Here is a 19,476-nt window from a genome sequence, read left to right as displayed (position 1 = left end):
TTGGGAACGCAAAGGCAAGCTGAAAAATAGTTTTTACCCTCAATAAACTTATATTAGATTCATTTATTTGTATTTATATCCACAGCCTCAACTAGAGTGCCTAGAAATTATCAAAGAAATCAAAGCTATATATAGTCATATTAAAAATGCTCTAAATCCGCCTCCCCAAAATAAAATAAAAATAAAAAGAGGGGAAGCTAAGTGGCACAGTGGATAAAGCACTGGCCCTGGATTCAGGAGTACCTGAGTTCAAATCCAGCCTCAGACACTTGACACTTACTAGCTGTGTGACCTTGGGCAAGTCTCTTTACCCTCATTGCCCCACGCCCAAAAATAAATAAATAAATAAAATAAAAATTTTTAAAAATGCTCTAAATCACTATTGACCAGAGAAATGTAAATTAAAACATTTTTGAGCTACCGCCCCACACCTATTGGAATAGCCAATATGGCTAATAAAAAAGGAAAATGTTGGCGGTTGGAAGGGGTGCGGGGAAACTGGGAAACTAATCTCCTGTTTAAGTTTTGAAGTGATACAACCATTCTGGAGAACAATTTGGAACTATGTGCAAAGGGATATAAAATTGTGCATGCCCTTTGATCCAGCAATATCACTGCTAGATTTATAACCCAAATACATTTAAAAAGAGAGAGAGTGGGGTAAGGACCTATTTGTAAAAGAAATATTTAGCGGCACTTTTTTGTTGTGGCTAAGAATTGGAAATCAAAGGGTTGTCCATCAATGGCCTGGAGAAGGAAATGGCAAATCACTCTTTGCCAAGAAACCCCAAATGGCATCTTAGAGTCAGACACAACTGAAAAAATGACTGAACCACAGCAACACTATTACTATTATTAGAGGGAAGCTAGGTGGCACAGTGGGTAAAGCACTGGCCCTGGATTCAGCAGGACCTGAGTTCAAATTTGGACTCAGACACTTGACACTAACTAGCTGTGTGACCCTGGGCAAATCACTTAACCCTCATTGCCCTGCAAAACAAAAAACAAAACAAAATAAAAATAGTCTAATTACTTTTATTAACTACTGTTTTCTATATATGTGTATATATGTGTTTGTATATATATGGATCTGTATCTGTGTGTATATGTGTATATATGTATGTATACATATGTCTGTATATACAATACATATACAAACACATATAAACAGTAGCTAATAATAGTAATAGTGAGAACTATTGAGAAAACTGGGGCAGACATGGTTACTTGCTCAGGTTCACACAACTAGTAAGTATCTGAGGCCAGATTTGAACTCAGGAAAATGAGTCTTTCTGACACCACGCCCAGCCCTCTAATCATGGTACCAACTAGTTGCTGCTAGTAGTAGCTAATATTTACATAAAACTCTAAAGTCTTTAAAGCACTTTGCATATGTTATAGCATTTGATCCTTCCCACAACCCTCTGAGGTAGGTGCTATCATTATGTCATTTTATAGTTGAAGAAACTGAGGAAGACAGAGATTAAGTGACTTATCCAGCATTACACAGGTGTTAAATGTATGAAGTGTTCTTTGAACTCAGGTCTTCTTGACTCCAACAGTCTATCCACTGTGCCATCTGGATGAATATGTTGAAAGAGAAAGAGCAAGTGAAAGGAAAGAAAGCATTAACAATTAGGATAATCAGATGTGGAAACTGAATAGTGTTTGCAAGGGAGGTAAACATTCAGGAGGCAGTGGACAGGAAGGAGTGTATTGTATTACAGATAAAATCCAGAAAGCCATGGACTCAAGGGGTTGTGTAGGTAGGAGTAACATTAAGATTTACCCTAGTGCGCTTCCACAGTTAGAGCTACCAGTGGAAGGTTTGACTCTCTGACAGCCTAGTTACTTTAAATAATGCACACATCCCATTCCTAACCCCTCTAACCCTTAACCCTTCCCCCCTCCCCCGGCTCCATGATTCAAGAGCACCTGCTACCATTACCAGTACAGGAAATGAGGGAGGTTATTCTCTAATTAGAAAAGGAAGGAAATGATTTATAGCTTCACTTTTGGTCTGTTCTGACCTGGGTAGGGTGCTGCCACCACAAGCTACTTTCTCAAAGTCATGCCATTGTGGCAGGAATCTAGGTGGGTGGGCTAGACACCCATGGGAATAAAGAACTTGATTTCTTTTATAATCTCCTTCCTTAAGCTGTCACCATCTTGTATTGAAGATTGTGGCAGAATCAGTGAAAGTAAATTCAGTAAAGCACCAATTGTTTCTTCATGGAAAAGTGAGATCAAGGGACTTTGAATAATGTGGTAGTATGTTGTACTCGATTTCTACCACTAGATGTAAGTGTTTATCTGCTCTTTCAAATTAGACTTTAAAGTGTAGTGAATAATATCTAACTACCTATCCATTTATTTAATGTGGGGAAAAAATGGGAAGGTCATTGGCTTATTTTTTTTTAAACAATGCTAGAGGGTCATGAGTGTCATGGGGGGACCTTCAAATTTTACCTGTTCTCTATTTCTGCTAAAAATCTCTCTATTCATGCATAGATATCTACAATAATGTTCCTCGTGGCATTTAAGAAAGACCTTCAACAAAGAATTCTATTTCCCCCTCTTTATCTGCATTTGGATAATGCAAATTCCCATGTATCATCTGTGCAGCTAAAAGTTCTTGTTTCTCAACAGGATTGCCAAATGGAAATTGGCTGACATAACAGAAGTTCAGCATTTTGAAGGTGCTTTTGAAACTTAATGGTGCTTTTGGAAAATGATGCTACATTTTATGAAAATCTCATTAAGAGGAGGCAGTGGTAATTGTTTAGATGAGAACAATTTAGTCAGGGAATGCTTATTTCATTTTAAAGAAAACTAACTCATTCTGCCCTTACTGCTTTATGCAGGGAACCAGATATAAAGCCTTTTACAAAGGGGAAAAACAAAACAAAACAAGAGACTTAAAATATATATGACATGCAAGACTATCCTTACTCAGCAGACTAGCTACCAGTTAAATATCCCAGGTTAGAAATACTTTAAGTATCAAAATCATCTCCAAACTCATGAGCCCTCACCAATCTGTTTCTTTTTCTTATTGACCAGATGATACGGTTCACACACAAAAAAAGACATTTAAAAAAATAATCTCTTAATAAAATTATAACAAAGAAAATTCTCCATAAATCTTGAGCTCATCCTCCCACAGATAAATGCATCCTCATTGGAAAGAATGGATCAGAATAGGAATCATGAATGGGGAGTGCACTCATAGGAAATGTGCCAAGTCAGGGTAATTGTATGAAAAAGTGCACATATCAGGAACATGAAAGTCTAGGCACTCTGATGTATTGGTCAGTTCATACCTCCAATGCTACAAAGTAGCCTGTGTCTGGTAATGTCTTGTTATGCTACTCCCTACTGGGCTTCTCTCTTTGGCATTGGGGGGGGGGTACCATAGAATGATGCATGGATAGAGTGCTGGAGTTGGAATCACAAAGATCTGAATTCAAATCCTACCTCAGATATTTTCTTATTGTGTGTCCCTGGGCAAGTCTCTTAATCATCTCTCTGTCGCAATTTCCTCATCTATAAAATGGGAATAGTAATAGCATGTAGGAATGCTGTGAGAGCAAGATTAAAGATAGTATTTGTGAAGTACTTTGCAAACCTCAAAGTGTTAAAACAGATGCTAGCTGTTTCTATTACTTGCTATGTGTTACCATCCACTTGTCTTATCACTGAATTCAGGTTGCCCCTTCAGCTTCCTGTTGCTTCAGCTATAGTCATCTGCCAAGGGCTTAGCTTCAGTGCCATCTTGTACTCAATCTTCCAGATACTAGGAGTGTTATAAAATTGGTGAGCCTCTCACCTGCAAGGAAATGCTACATCTCTCCTCGGTCACTCCTCTCAGTCAATGCTTAAGAAACTCTTTTTCAGCAGGCTGAACTGAATCTTCTACTAACATTAGGCTTGTCCTTTGAAGTCTCCTTAGAACTCTTCTATTAATAGGTCTGTTCTTTATTGATTTTTTCCTGCATTTCTCAGTTCAGCTATTACCTAATGGTTCAGAAATCCATTTTGCTTCTTAGGTCGGGCCATAAGAACCCTCACTCTCTGTCCAGCAGCTAGACAGATATCCCCAGATCTCTCCTTTCTTAAACTGAAAAGTAGCTCAATGAGATCTTTATGAGGATGCTTTTTGCCACTCCTGCTCCCAATATGCATTTCTGTTCTATGCAAATTACAATGGCTGCCCAGTCATGTCATAATGACCTTTGTCACACTTCCTACTAACAACATACCACAGAATGTGCATCCCACTCTGTCCACTCTCTTCCTGTATGTGGTGCTTACTAGCATTCTCGGGGTCTTGTCTCATGCTGAGACACTAAGAGATCCATGTACTAAGAGCATCTCTCCTTGGTTGCCTTTTTTTCCAAAGTAAACATTTCTATTCAGAACTAGGAGATTCTCGTCCTGGTTTCTCAGATGACTTTGAGTATGACTCAGAGTAAGAATAATAATCCATACTTAAGTATAATTTTAATGTTTATGACATGAATTTGGATGGCTGGACAACAGAGAAAGCTCACTGGTACCCATAGATCTTGGACATACATTTTTGTTGTTGTTCAGTCATTTCAGACCCTTTGGGAGCTCATTTGAGATTATATTGGCAAGGATGCTAGATTGGTTTGCCATTTCCTTCTCCCAATCATTTTGCATATGAGGAAACTGAGGCAAACAGGGTTAAGTGACTTGGTCAGGGTCACACAGCTAGTTAAGTTCCTGAGGCCAGATTTGAAATCAGTTATTCCTCACTCTAAGCCTGGAGCTCTATCCACTACCCCACCTACCTGTCCTTACATACACTATAGCAAGATAATAACTGGGTCCAAAAGTAAGACATAATGGATGGCCATTATTATTAATGCATTCTTAATATACCCATATAATTTAGTGAAGCAACCTATATAATGAGGGGAGCACTCAGTTCACTTAGTGAACCCCTTGTGGATAATTTATCAGAGGACATGGATGAGGGTTATATAGGATAAGAAGGTGTGGATAGATTATACTCAATGTCAATGGAGGGCCTACCTACTTCAGGGAGATCCTGGATCTATTAAATATTAAAAAATCACAAGGTGCTTTCTTCATTATAGTCTTGTGAAGTAGGTGCTTTAAATCTTCCATGACTTGTGATTTCCTTATTGTGTTTCAAATAAATAATCCTTCCACTAGTATAATACATGCCTCTGAAACTCAAGAAAAAGCTTTTCGAGAGTTGCTGGTGGTGAACCTCTTTAAGCTTAGTTAGATTTGTCCTTGGACATCAGGCACCAGGAATAGAAACCATCAGCAGACTCCTATTCTTAGTCTTTGGAGGTTAGTGGGAGTTGCCTAACTTTGGGCCATTCAGGTATAGCTTTTGAATAGAATTTTATTTTCTAAAATATATGTAAAAACAAATTTTAAAATAAATTTAAAAAAATTTGTGTTCCAACTTCTCTTCCTCCTCCATTCCTACCCCCACCCACTATTTTTAAATTAGCTAGGTTGTGAGAGAAAACAGTAAAACAAACAAAAAAAAAAACAAAAAAAAACAAAAAAAAAACCAACCCAAACTTCAGATTGAGGAATTGTCAAAGAGAAGAAAAAAAGTTTTAAAATGTGTTTCCATCTGTTTTCAGATGTTTTCAGTTGTTTCTCTGTAGATTGGTTGCCAAAATAACCACATGCTTCCCAGCAGATCATCTTACACTATTGCTGTTATTTTGTATACAGTACATTTCACTCTGCTTCAGTTCATGTAGGTCTTTCCAGGACCTTAAACTTTGGGGGAAGAGGGGAAGGAGGGAAGGGCAGATGGGGGGAGGGAGAAGTAAAAAGCAAAACACTTTTGAGGAAGGTGAAGATGTTTTGCATAACTGCACAAGTATGGCATATTGAATTGCTTGATTTCATAGGGAGGGTTGAGGAGGGAGGGAGGGAGGAAGAAAATTTAGAACACGGAATTAGCTCAAAGACCTTAAACTCATCAGAATGGGCTCATGGAGGGAATAACATTCACACCCTATTTAACCCTACAGGAAAGTATGAGGGGAAGAGGATAAGGAAGGAAGGGTGAAAAAAAAGGGAGTCCAGAGTAGGGGAGGGGACAGTCATAAGCAAAACACTTTTGAGGAGGAATAGGGGAAAAGAAGATAGAAAATAGAGTAAATATCATGGGAAGGGAATAGGATGGAGGGAAATAGTTATGACGATTGATTTCAATGGCAAAACGTATGGTACCTACTTTGCTGGGCTAATATGAAGAAAATTCTTTGTCAAGTTTAAGGTACTTTATACTGGTTATGATGAACATGATACTATCAGGTATAGCTTTTGACAAATTCTCAAGCTAGAAAAAGACATTGGAGTGGAATGTCAAAGGAGCAGGTCTGGGTGTTATTTGAATGTAAATTCCTTGAGGGTAGGGACCATTTCATTTGTATTTGTATTTCAGAACCTAGCATGATGCCTGATAAATAGAACGTGTTTAATAAATGTTTGTTAACTGATTATTGTCATTAATTAATAGATGATTATGTAGCAGAAGGCATTTTAAGTGGCAGCCATCATCCTATCCTGTGGGGTGGAGAATGGCTACATCCGCAGTGGCTTTGCAGAGCCAGGCAGGGCTTAAGTTACAAAGGCTCCTTCTTTTCTTCATCAGATGCTGCTATCTTGGATGCCCAGACCATAAGCAGCAGTGGAGGAGGCGTGGTCATGGATGCAGCTGTAGTGGTGAAAGACCCTTCTCTGTCCCCAGCTAGGGCTATTGGAGCAGGCAGTAATGGCAGGTATAGTGCTGCAGACCTACCTATGTTAGGCAAGCATGGAAGCCCACATTGAAGGAACACTTCCATTTCTTCAGCAAAGAGACATACACTTCCCCACAGGTAAAACCTTGACACCCATCTTGCTCATACACTCATCCATCCCTGCTGCCATACCCTAGGATCACTGGGACTTGCCATCCCTATGGCAGCCAAACCCTATGTCTCCCTCAATAGAACGTGAGCTCCTTGAGAGCATGGAATGTCTTACTCTCCCATTGGTATCCTCAGGACTAAGCACAGTGCTTGGCACATAAGTGCTAAATAAATTATTTTTCTTCATTTTTAAGAAAAACTAGAGGTTCTGAAAGGGACAGGAGCTTTTTGTCAACTAATCAATAAAGCTTTATTTAGCACCCATACGTGCCAGATCCTCCTAGGTTTGGGGAATGCAAGGGCAAAAATGAAAATGCCCTGCCCTTAAGGAACCCATATCCTTAGGACAGGACCCTTTGCATCAGTGTTTCTATGTAGCAAAAGAATAAACAGTATCCCAGATCATTGGTATGACAGCACTTTTTATAGCATTTCTTTGATATACATTCCATATCAGTTGTTTTTATTTGCGTCAGCCCCGTATTTCTGTGGTTCTGGGGAAAATGCTTTGTAGGGTAGAGAAGAGTTGATTCTATGTTTCTTCCAAAGGCTTAGTAATTCCCTTTCAGTTCAGGCCTCTATTATGTTGGTCTCTAATGGAATGAAAGAAAGAAATGTCATCAGGAAAGTTTTACAAATGGGTGCATATACCAATAGTTCTGCTCAGGAAATTTTCATGAGGTTCAGTACTCTAAGGGTCAGCACATAAATATCTTCATGGCAGACTTACAGAAATCCAATAGCCACTTACCAAGGCTGACTCTAGCTAGGGTCAGAAATGACCCCATGAGTAACCTAATTGTTACATGCTAAAATAAGATGTCACTCATCTGTACATAAACACATCTACCTAGGTCATTATCAGTGCTTAAAATATAGTGTGAGAAGAAAGGTTTCTATTGCTGTATAGAATTCAAGTTTTGCTATTATGAGAATGTTTGTAGTATATGGATATTTTGGAGTACTCCAGTTCTAAGAAATGAGGGAATAAAATGATTTCAAAGAGACACAGAGAGACTCATACGAACTGGGACAGAGCAAAGGGAACAGATCCAAAAGAATAATTATTTATAACATCCATGTTATAAAAATGAACAATTTTAAAAGACTTAGAGAACCTGATGGAGAGTGAAGTGAGCAGAAACAAAACAATTCATGCAATAACAACAAAAACACTCTAAAGACAAGCAACTCTAAAGTCTCTAAGAAATGTGATACACATAAAGACCCTCCAGAGGACCAAAGATGAAGGATGCAAGCCACTTCCTACAGAGAGGTGACAGATTTGGAGGAGGGTAGAATGTTATAGACACCTCTATGTATATCTATATACAGATATAGATATGTAGATACATATAGATATAGATATATACATATATAGATACAGGCAAACATGTCATAGATATGTCCATCTATATCTCTATACACATATCCATATAGATATAGACACGTTTTATAGATCTGTCTCACTATAGCTATGTAGATATAAATATAAATATAGATATAGAGAGAAATCTGTCTATCTATATATCATATAATCAAGGAGGGATATTTTGCCTGACTCTGAAGACTTATTACAAATAATTTGGGTTTTTTATCCTTTTCTTTCTTTTTTTCAATGGGATGGAGAGGTAGAGGAAGAGAAAATAGATTTCATAGATCATTAAAAAAAACAGTGAAAGATAGAGAAGCGGAGCTAATGTTACAGATGTGGAATGTTGTAGGCATTAAATTTGGTGGTTTTGCTTAACCGTTACAAGAACTCTTGTGGAGTGGGGGTCACCTGGAAATGTTTGTAATGGAAAAACAAAACATGTCTGGCATGAATTGTTCTTGCTGAAGTCAAGTAATTTTCCCATAAATTGAGGTCAAGCTCACTGGCATGTGGTTTGCAGACTATATTCCCTTTCCTTGCTTGAAAATTGAGACATTTGCCTTTCTCCAATCTTGTGGTACCTCTCCTATTTTCCTCGCTTTTCCAAAAATTAATGACAGTGGCTCAGCTGTTACATCTGCCAGTTCTTTCAGAACCCAAGAATGAAGTTCACCTGGGTCAGGTGACTTAAATTCATCAAGGGCAGCTATAGAGCTCTTGTTGAGTCATTTTTCAGTCATGTCTGACTCTTCAGTACTCTTTTGAAGTTTTCTTGGCAGAGATACTGGAGTGGTTTGTTATTTCCTTCTCCAGCTCATTTTATAGATGAGGAAACTGAGGCAAATAGGGGTAAGTGGCTTGCCCAGGGTCACACAGCTAGTAAGTGTCTAAGACCAGATTTGAACTCAGAAAGATGAGTGAGTCTTCCTGATTCTAGGTTCGGTACTCTATCCACTGCGCCATCTACTCTCTTACTATCTCTTCACTTATCTTGGATATCATCTCCTTATTAGTAATTTTTTTGTTTTGTCATTTGTAGTGTTAAAGTCTTTCTCCTCCATAGAGAAATCAGAAACAAGGGGAAAATAGAGAATTTTAATGTAAAAGACCTCATGATTATGTCAACGGAAGCTAAAACTTATTTGAAAAAATTGACACCTGCTTCTGTTGGAAAAAAAGCAACACCACTAGGAAGTATAGAGATATGGACCTAACAACTTCAGCTAAATTGCCGGATACAAAAAGAAATTCACAAAAAAACACCAATATTTCTATATAGTACCAACAAGTATATTTCTATATAGTACCAAGATATAGTACCAACAAAACCCAGAAAGAAGAAGTAGAGAGAAGTTCCATTCAAACAAATTACAGAATGTATAAAGTACTGGGGATTCTCTCTCTACAAAGCCATAAATAGGAATTATGGGAATGCAATTACAAAATACTTTACAGAAATAAAGTCAGACCTAAATAAATGGGAAAATATTATTTTCTCATGAGCAGGCAATGCTAACATGATGCAAATGATGATTCTTTCAAAATTAATTCACTTAGTACCATACCAATCAACCTACCAAAACTAATGTTTATAAAGCTAGAAAAAGTAGTAAAAGTAAAAATAAATAAAAAAAACATAATCCAAACAAACAAAAGGTCAAGCAACTTAAGGGAAATAAAAGAAGAAAAATGTGAGAAGAAAGCCTGGCAGATCTCAAAGTATATTAAAGAGTAGTAATTATCAAAACTATATGGTACTGGGGGTAGCTACGTGGTGCAGTGGATAAAGCACTGGCCCTGGATTCAGGAGGAACTGAGTTCAAATCCAGATTCAGACACTTGACACTTACTAGCTGTGTGACCCTGGGCAAGTCACTTAACCCTCATTGCCCCACAAAAAACAAACAAAAAAACAACTATGTGCTACTGATTAAGAATTAGAGTGGTCAATGAGTGTAATGGATTAGTCAGTCACACAACATACAGAAGCAAACAAACATGGCAGCATAATGTTCTGGTACCAAAAGACCCTAGTTATTCAGATGAGGACCCACTATTTGATAAAAGTTGTTGTGAAAACTAGAAAACAATCTAGTAGAAATTAGGCATAGACTAACATTGACAAGATATGAAGAAAATAACTTTTATTACTATGAATAGGAGAAGAGTAATATCTGAGGTCACATTTGATCTCAGAATTTCCTGACTTCAAGTCCAATAGTCACTCCATCCACTATGCCAACTAGTCATCTATGATGTGTAATTTTTGTTCATATTCACAGCAGCATTCCTGATAATTAGCTTACTTTTATTCCTTAAAACATTTTTGTTTTAGTATTTCAGAGTATTGGGGTTAAATGATGAATAGATTAAAATAATTTAATCTGCCAGAAGATTGAATTGCTTTTTATTTTCACTAATGAGTTAGTAATATGAAAATGGGCATCATCAAAAAATTCTTCCTTCCAACTAGAATATATATAGGACCAATGCATATTATTTTCTTTATTAAATACCTTATTTAATTAGTTATTTTAATTATCTAATTATTTAATTTTATGTTTAATTAACAATTAAGATATTAAGTTTTTCACAAAGTTATTTCACAAAAGAAAATGCAGGTGTTTAGTATAAAGTTATATAGCATTGAGAGCTAGAAAAGACTGTAAAAACCATTAAATTTATTCCTTCGTTGTACAAATGAGGAAACCAAGTCCCAAAGAGGAAAATGACTTATCCAAGGTCAATTTTCAAATCCATTGCGGAAAATTTTAGGTCTCATTTTCAGAGCTATTTGTATATGTGTATGAATGTGTGTATATGTATTGATTGTGTATGCATGAATGTGAGTACATTTTTTGTGATGCATTCTTTTCATATAGTTAAGATCTTTATAAGGGTTAGAAACTGATGATACTGTAACAGAGATGGTTTGGCTTATCAATCCATCTCTCTGTACATTCCAGCTATCCTGTTGTCTCCTAGGCTGAATAAACACTCTTCTTTTGATCCTATTTAAGGGCATCTAACTCCAGCACTTAAAAATATTCCCTTTATGTTAGTCAGTTAATAAGAATTTATTAAACCCCTACTATATACTAAGGTTACATGACCAATAAGGGACAAAACAGAGGACCTTTGACTCTAAGCACATTGGCTATTTCCTTTATACCTAAAACTGGAAAATGAGGCAGTCTCAGCTCTGCCACTGTGTGAATAGCTAGGTGGCACAGTAGATAGAGTGCCAGGCCTGGAGCCAGGAAGATTCATCTTCCTGAGTTAAAATCTGGTCTCAGACATTTACTAGCTTTGTGACTCTGGGCAAGTCACTTCACCCTGTTTGTCTCAGTTTCTTCATCTATAAAGTGAGATGGAGAAGGAAATGGCAAACTACTTCAGTATCTTTGCCAAGGAAACCCCCAGTGGGTGAATGAAGTGTTAGACATGACTGAAACAACTGAACAATAACTCTTGGCTTAACTTCTTTGGGTCCCAGTTTCCTCAACTATAAACTGAGGGTTAGATTAGACTATGATCTCAATGGTTCTTTCTAGCTATACAATTCTATGACAGTTAACTATAAAATATGGCTCTGATCTCTGATGTCACCTATTTACATTTATATACATACCAAAGACAACAGACATGAATCATTGCCACAGAAATTTTTAGTTTCAGCATCAATCTGAAAATGAAGCACAACAAATAGTTGATTTAATTTATAGGATACTTAATTCTGCAACAATAGTAACAACTGACAGTATTTTAGATATAAAATGTAACAGACATTTGTGCAAACCCAGATCCCCTTAGATGGAAGTACTCCTATGGAAGGGTGCAGAGATTTACTTCTGGGAGAAGACAACCCTTGATTCTTGACCCTGAGGGTGGGAACAGTGTCTTTCCATTGGTTATGTAGCTGGAACAAGCTGCATTTTTAGAACTACCAGACTGAGACAATTTCACTCTTTCCAATTCTGTATAAGGGGTAAAAATCCTGTTTGACCCAAAGCATGAACACCATGCACTGAGCTATAGGGTGGAGGAGAAAAGTCCACCTTCCCCATGCCTTAAGACCTGTGGCTCCAAGAACTAAGGTTGCGATTTTGGTTTGTTTTATTCATCCTTTCAGTGCAGGTAATGGAGTACCTGGACCCAAAAATTAGAACCATGGAAACCTTGGATGCAAGATTCCAGGCCCAATGTTGCTTGACAAACAAAACAGACCACCCCCACCCCCCCAAATCCCCAAGGCCCAATTCTTATGAGAATGCTTCTTATCTTTGTGGAATTTCACATGAGATCCCTGATGAGCTGTCCATGGTATTTGAAGATGCTGTTCTCTACCTTGTGTTATCACTAAGGCATGTCCTTTTATTATTGTTCCAGGAGCTGTGAAGGCTTTTCACCTGTTTGCGTATCTTTGGAAGTATAACCTAGATCCCCACCTTTTTATAAGACACCTCCATCTCCACATTTCATCAGCACCTCAGATCCAGCTTGTTCAAAGGTTTAGAATACTGAAAGGGATGCTAGACCCAGAGTAAAAGGAATTGAGTTCAAATGCCTAGACCTTTCTCCCTCCTCATGTCCTTTTAAGTCCCAGATAAAATCACACCTTCTATAGGAAGCCTTTTCTGATCACCCTTAACGCTTGTGCATACTCTATGTTAATTGTCCCCAGTTTATCCCATTTATAGCATCTTTTGTACATAGTTGTTTGGTTTTGTCTCCCTTATCAGACAGTGAGCATCTTTGGAGCAGGAACTGCATGTCTTTTGTCCTTGCCCCCCTGCCCCTTTATCACTGTGGCCTAGTATAGTGACTGGTGAATAGTAAATGCTTAATAAATATTTATTGACTGACCAACCTAGTGTGATATAAGTAATTTCCCTTCTCTGGGACTTGGTTTATTTGTCTGTGAAATTAAGTCCTTTTGGGTTCAAAGGGATTATAGTCATAAGGAATGATGTAATTAAAGGCATAAAGATAATCTGGTGGTGATGATAGTAGATTTCTTGATTCCTTTCATGCCTTGGATCACTTTGTCATTTTTGTGAAGATAATTGTAAATCCTGCTTAGAATAATATTTTTGTAAAAAATGATAATTGAAGGATTTCAGTTAAGAGTGAGTGAAAATAAAGATAGAATTTTTCTGTTTGCAGACCAAGTTTCCATCCAAATATGTTAATTTTTCAATAATACTAACAACAGACTATTTTAAAGGTTATCAAATGTAACAAGGTTTGTTTTTTTTTTTCTGCACGCCCAAAGGTCCACCTTGGATGGAGGTACCCCTGTGGGATGGGGCAGAGACCTGCTTCTGGGAGAAGTATGTGGACCTCTACCCCCTTCCTTTGGCTATGTAGCTGGAACAAAGTGCATTTTCAAAGCTCCAATATCAGGACAGTCTCACTCTCCTTCTAGATTCATACAGGGGGTAAAGATCCTGTTTGACTTTGAAATCTGACTGCAGATTCCTTTGGGGCCTATGGGACTCAGGTTAAGAATCTCAGGTGCAAAGGGTACACAAAGGCGGAAGTGGAAAAGTGTTAGATAAAATTTAAAGGCAAGGTGTTGTCAGGCCATGGAGGACCTGACCACAATGTGCTCAAAGCATTCATCTTATCACAAAGTCTATCTACAGAGGAGATTTGGGAGGATTTTGTCCTCTGTTGGCAGCTATGGAACTATTGATTTAAACTCCGTGGAAGAATAGGAAGATAGGTAGTTCAGGAAAGTTAATCCACTCTTTGTACAGATAGAGTAGAACCTCATGTGTTTTTATTCTCTTGAGAATAGTTCTTAGCCCTGCTGGATTTCTTACTCGAGGGCACAGAGGTAACAGTTAAGAGTCACAGAATACTGGGTGGAATCCTGAACTTTGGAGTCAGGAAGACTTGGCTTCAATTTCTATTTCTGTGCCTCTGAACAAATCACTTAGCCTCACTGAACTTCAATTGCCCCATGTGTAAAATGAGAGATTTGGACTAGATGGCTTCTAATGTTCTATCCAACTATGGATCTATGAACAGACAGCTTTTAATAGAATTTAGGTGCCATACTGAGACTGGTAAGAGTCAGAAGAGTACCAATTCTAACTAGGTGACACGATGAATAATAGAATGCTGGGGCCTAGAGTCAGGAAGATCTGAGTTGAAATCTAGCCCTCAACACTTACTAGCTATATGACCCTGTGCAAGTCACTTAACCCTTTTTGTCTCAGTTCCTCAACTGTAAAATGACCTGGAGAAGGAAATGATGAACTACTCCAGTATTTTTTGCCTAGAAAACCCCAAATGGGGTCACAAAGAGTTGGATACAACTGAAATACAACTGAAGAACAACAAAGTCATATTTACTTGGAATAATCATTTAATCTCTTTCTCAGCAGCAATATCCACACAATGGAGACAATAATACCCACCATTCCTACCTCACAGGCCTATTGTGAGGAACAAGTGAGATATTAACTTTAAGAAGAATTTATATAAATTGTATAATATTGTACAAACAGTTCTTTGTTGTGATATGCTTTCATTGTAGAAAAGCATTAGACCAAATGCAATGGGAATTAAATCTCTGAGAAAATTTCCAAATAGTAACTTTTTTTTTTCAGTGAGGCAGTTGGGGTTAAGTGACTTGCCCAGGGTCACACAGCTAGTAAGTATTAAGTGTCTGAGGCCGGATTTGAACTCAGGTACTCCTGAATCCAGGGCCGGTGCTCTATCCACTGTGCCACCTAGCTGCCCCGAAATAGTAACTGTTTATTCCTTATGCTGATTGGTGGTGGTGATAGTGGTAGAAGTAATAGTAGTGAGCTTTTTTATAATGCTTTAAGGTTTGCAAAACACTTTAAAAATAGTATCTCATTTTGTCTTCACGACAACACAGAGGAGTAGCTATTATCATTATCTCCATTTTACAGATGAGGAAATTGAGACAGACAGAGGTTAAATGATATCCAGAGTTACACATCTAATAAATGTGTGAGGCTGGATTTGAACCCACATCTTCCTGATTCTAGGCCCAGTGCTCTATCCATTGTTCCACAGAGCTCCTGATAGATACTTTATTAAAACTTTGTGATCTCCCCTGGAAAACCAAAAGATAAATTGTGTTATTTTTATTATAGAAAGGGATGTATATTTCCCAATTATATTTCTTTTATTCAGTTAGTCAACAAGCCTATAAAAGCTATCTGCCACCAGCCATACTTCAGAATTTATGCCAGAGGTATCAAACTAGTGATTCACAAAACTCGTGGCCAAAACTAGATTAAAAACCATCTAAATTAAAAGTTACCTAAAATCTAGATGGTTCTAGAACAAGGTTCTAGAATGTTCTAGAATCAAATAGATACTGCTATTGCTATTGGAAAAGGGATATCAGTCTATTCTCTTATGACTCTAATCACCATCTCTATGACTTTCCAAACCAAGTCTCCCTCTGGCCAACCCTCCTTCCCTAATTAGAATGTAAACTCTTTGGGGGGCTGGTATGGCCTCTCATTTGTATTTGTATGTGTAGTGCTTATTATAGTTCTGGGCATATGGTGGGTGGTTAAAAAATTGTTTATTCATTGCTAATTTGGAAGTGGTGGATAGAAGTCCTGCCTGAGTTGGCCAAAATTTGAATAATAAAATATTTTCTAAGAGGCATGGTTCTGCCATTTTTGAGAATGATGGATGTAGATATGTAAAGAACTTCAGAGGTCATGGAATTCAACTGACTCTTTTTTATAGATGAAAAAGCTGAGGTCCAGGAGAGTTAAAGAGACTTGTCTTAAGGTCAGACAAATAGTATGTGTCAGAGATGAGATTTGAATTCATGTACTCTGATCCAGGAGTCACATTGCCAGGACAAACTATTATACTGATAGTCCTACTTAAAGGAAGAGATTAAAAATATGTATCAAGACCATGTAAAAGGACCCCCATCAATAAATATAAAATGGTTCATAATTTGCACATCAAATCATTTGTAAATATGTTTCTCTTTTTCCTGTGTATGAATGTGCTAAAGTGCTTCAAAGCTAGTTTGTTTTCTTAAGTAGGTAAAACATTCCCCTTCCAGTCTCATTAATACTAAGCATTACCAGCAATACCACTTTTGGGTCTTTTTCCCAAAGAGATCATGGAAGGGGGAAAGGGACCCACATGTACAAAAATATTTGTAGCTGTTCTTTACGTGGTGGCAAAGAATTGGAAGTTGAGGGGGGTGCCTATCAATTGGGGAATGGCTGGACAAGTTGTGGTATATGAACACAATGGAATACTATTGTGCTGTAAGAAATGATGAGCAAGAGGAGTTCAGAGAAACCTGGAGTGTCTTGCGTGGGCTGATGATGAGTGAGATGAGCAGAACTAGAAGAACATTGTACACAGTAACATCAACATTGAGTGTTGATCTACTGTGATGGACTATATTCTTCTCACCAATGCAATGGCACAGAAGAGTTCCAGGGAACTCGTGATGGAAGAGGATCTCTAAATCCAGGAAAAAAAAAAAAGAACTGTGGAGTATAGATGCTAAATGAACCATACTATTTCTTTTGCTTTTGATGCTGTTGTTTTTTTTTTCTATTTTGAGGTTTTCCATCATTGCTCTGATTTTTTTCTCTTATAACATGACTAATGCAGAAATAGGATTAATGTTATTATGTGTATAAATATATATATATATGTGTATATATATATATATATATATATATATATATATATATATAACCTATATCAGATTACCTGCTGTCTAGGGGAAGGGGGAGGGAGGGGAGGGAGGGAGAAAAATCTGAAATTGTAAAGCTTGTATAAACAAAGGTTGAGAACTATCTTTACATGTAACGGAAAAAAAATAAAATACTTTATTAATTAAAAAAAATACTAAGCATTTATGTAACTTTTTTCCCATAGATAATTTTAAAATGAACATCAACTCAGACCCAGTCTAAATGATCTCACATCATGGGTTATTTTTGTTGGAATAATAAAAGTTTATAAAATGATTACTAATAAATGTAGAGTTATGTTTAGTAGTAATTATGCAGTCGTCATCCTACATGATGAATGTATATTATTATTATTATTTACATTTAAAATATTTAATTATTAATTCATTTTAAATAACCATAATAAACCCATATGTTAACATATTTTTATGATAAATGAACCTATATTGTTTCCAAGAATATGAGCTACCTAAAATGAGTGTCCTTTTATTTGCATGCCTTTCCTGTTGACAAATGTGCAAAATTTCATCATAGGATGAGGGTCCTTCTGCCATCACTTACTTGTTAATTTGTATTTTAAGGAATATCGTAAATGAAGCAGACCTATAAAGGCCCCTGGAAAGATGATTTCATGAACACAAAGGCAATCATGAAGAAAGGACAAGGTATTCCAAAGAAAATCAAGGCCTTGGGCACTGAGGTGAGAAATGGAAGAGTTAAATGTTCTTACCTGTGTACCACAGTATAGGGGAGGTGAATTCATCAGACAGCACTTGGAGGCAAAGTCAGCCCGATTTTCAACCATCTCTTTAATACTTTGGGAATTAGCTTTAGGAAACTTAATCTTAAAGTTCTCTGTCAACCTGGGGGGAGAAAAGACTTTTAAAACATTTATTATTGGGGCGGCTAGGTGGCGCAGTGGATAAAGCATTGGCCCTGGATTCAGGAGTACCTGAGTTCAAATCTGGCCTCAGACACTTGACACTTACTAGCTGTGTGACCCTGGGCAAGTCACTTAACCTCCATTGCCCCATAAAAATAAATAAAATTAATTAAAAAAAAAACAAAAAACCCAACATTTATTATTGAAAATTGTTTTCCTTTTACTATGAACTTTAACATTGCTGAAAATAAGCATGTGCATATACAAAGAACAGAAAAAAGAATTTGATAGGAATAAAAATGGCATATATGTATATATACATGTGTTTGTATATGTATCTATGGATATACACACATTATAGATATAGTAATTATATGCTATATATGTATATATGTACACATATACATATACACATTATAGATGTATGAACCATATGTATATACACATATATAACCAAGATTTATTATATATATACACACATTAATTATATATATGCATTTGTTATTGTGTATATATATATAGAAGCACATATAACATTTAATATATATAAAAAATGAATCTTGGTTATATATAGCATTATATATTAACCTAACCAAATGATATATTATTTCAATAGGTGAGCCTGAATACTCCCTCTATAAATGCAGATTGGAAACCCTTCATGTCTTTTTTTTCCCTTCATTTTTTAATGGACACTCATGAGTGGCTGTATCCCCCGCAATTCATCACCTATCAGCCAGCACTCTCTTGATAGGTCTTTTATAACATGGCTAGGCTGCTCCTGAGACAATAGCCTCACAGCTAGCCATTCTACCCACACCTTAAGTGATCAGGTAACAGACCTCTATTTGGGTGAACTGTGTCCCAATCCACCAAATACATGACACAAGAAATGGTGATTCCCACAGCAGAAGTCTCTGCTAGCTATTTCTGTGTGGATTGTTTGATACTGACCATAAGTTAAATATTCCTAATTCTACAATACATCAGTCAACAAGTATTAATTAATAAGTGCCCTTATTACGTGCAAGGCATTATACTGAGTGCTAGGGATACAAAAATGAAAAGCACAACAATCCCTGCTCTCAAAAGGCTTAAACTCTATTTCCACATCACAGGGGCAACTCCAAGCAAACATGTTTCCTTATGTTTGCAGCTTACTAGTACTAAAAATTCAGACTACTTAGAAATGTGATCTCAGTAATCTTCCAAAGCATTACCTGAAATATATACTTTACCTTTTTTTGTACTCAGTAAAAGTATGCTGAGAATAATCACCACAGAGTTCTTCTGCCTTGGTTAAAAATAAGGCCATTTCCTTTCTTGCTAATGGTCTCTGCAAGACATTAATAAGAAAAGGTTATTTCCAGAAAGGATATGCTTGTGTTGAAACACAGTGCAACTTGAATTTGCTTATTACTGGTAAGGGTATTGCTATCCACCCAGCCACCCAGGCCTCTAACCTCAGTGATATCCTCAGCTTCACACTCTCATTTCATATATCTCATCTATTACCAAATCTTATCACAACATCTCTTAGAGCCAGCCCCT

At 37.0% G+C, this 19,476-nt stretch overlaps 1 protein-coding gene across 1 annotated transcript in view; it reads right to left on the bottom strand.

Annotated features, from left to right (window-relative positions):
* Nucleotides 1–7,343: 7,343 nt before the first annotated feature.
* The window catches only part of GC (GC vitamin D binding protein), a 49,851-nt gene continuing 37,718 nt past the window's right edge, over nucleotides 7,344–19,476 (bottom strand). Inside the window, exons 10-13 of the mRNA XM_043971740.1 lie at nucleotides 19,164–19,261; nucleotides 17,773–17,905; nucleotides 11,945–11,998; nucleotides 7,344–7,531 (exon numbers count right to left, since the gene is read on the bottom strand). Coding sequence (XP_043827675.1) covers nucleotides 7,520–7,531; nucleotides 11,945–11,998; nucleotides 17,773–17,905; nucleotides 19,164–19,261 — 297 coding nt within the window. The 3' untranslated portion in view covers nucleotides 7,344–7,519. The remainder of the gene's footprint in view (nucleotides 7,532–11,944; nucleotides 11,999–17,772; nucleotides 17,906–19,163; nucleotides 19,262–19,476) is intronic.

The sequence above is a fragment of the Dromiciops gliroides genome, chromosome 6 (genome assembly GCF_019393635.1).
Source record: "Dromiciops gliroides isolate mDroGli1 chromosome 6, mDroGli1.pri, whole genome shotgun sequence".
Lineage (NCBI taxonomy): Eukaryota > Metazoa > Chordata > Mammalia > Microbiotheria > Microbiotheriidae > Dromiciops > Dromiciops gliroides.
The sequence above is the reverse complement of the archived record's forward strand: the minus strand, read 5'-3'. Positions and strand labels throughout refer to the sequence as shown.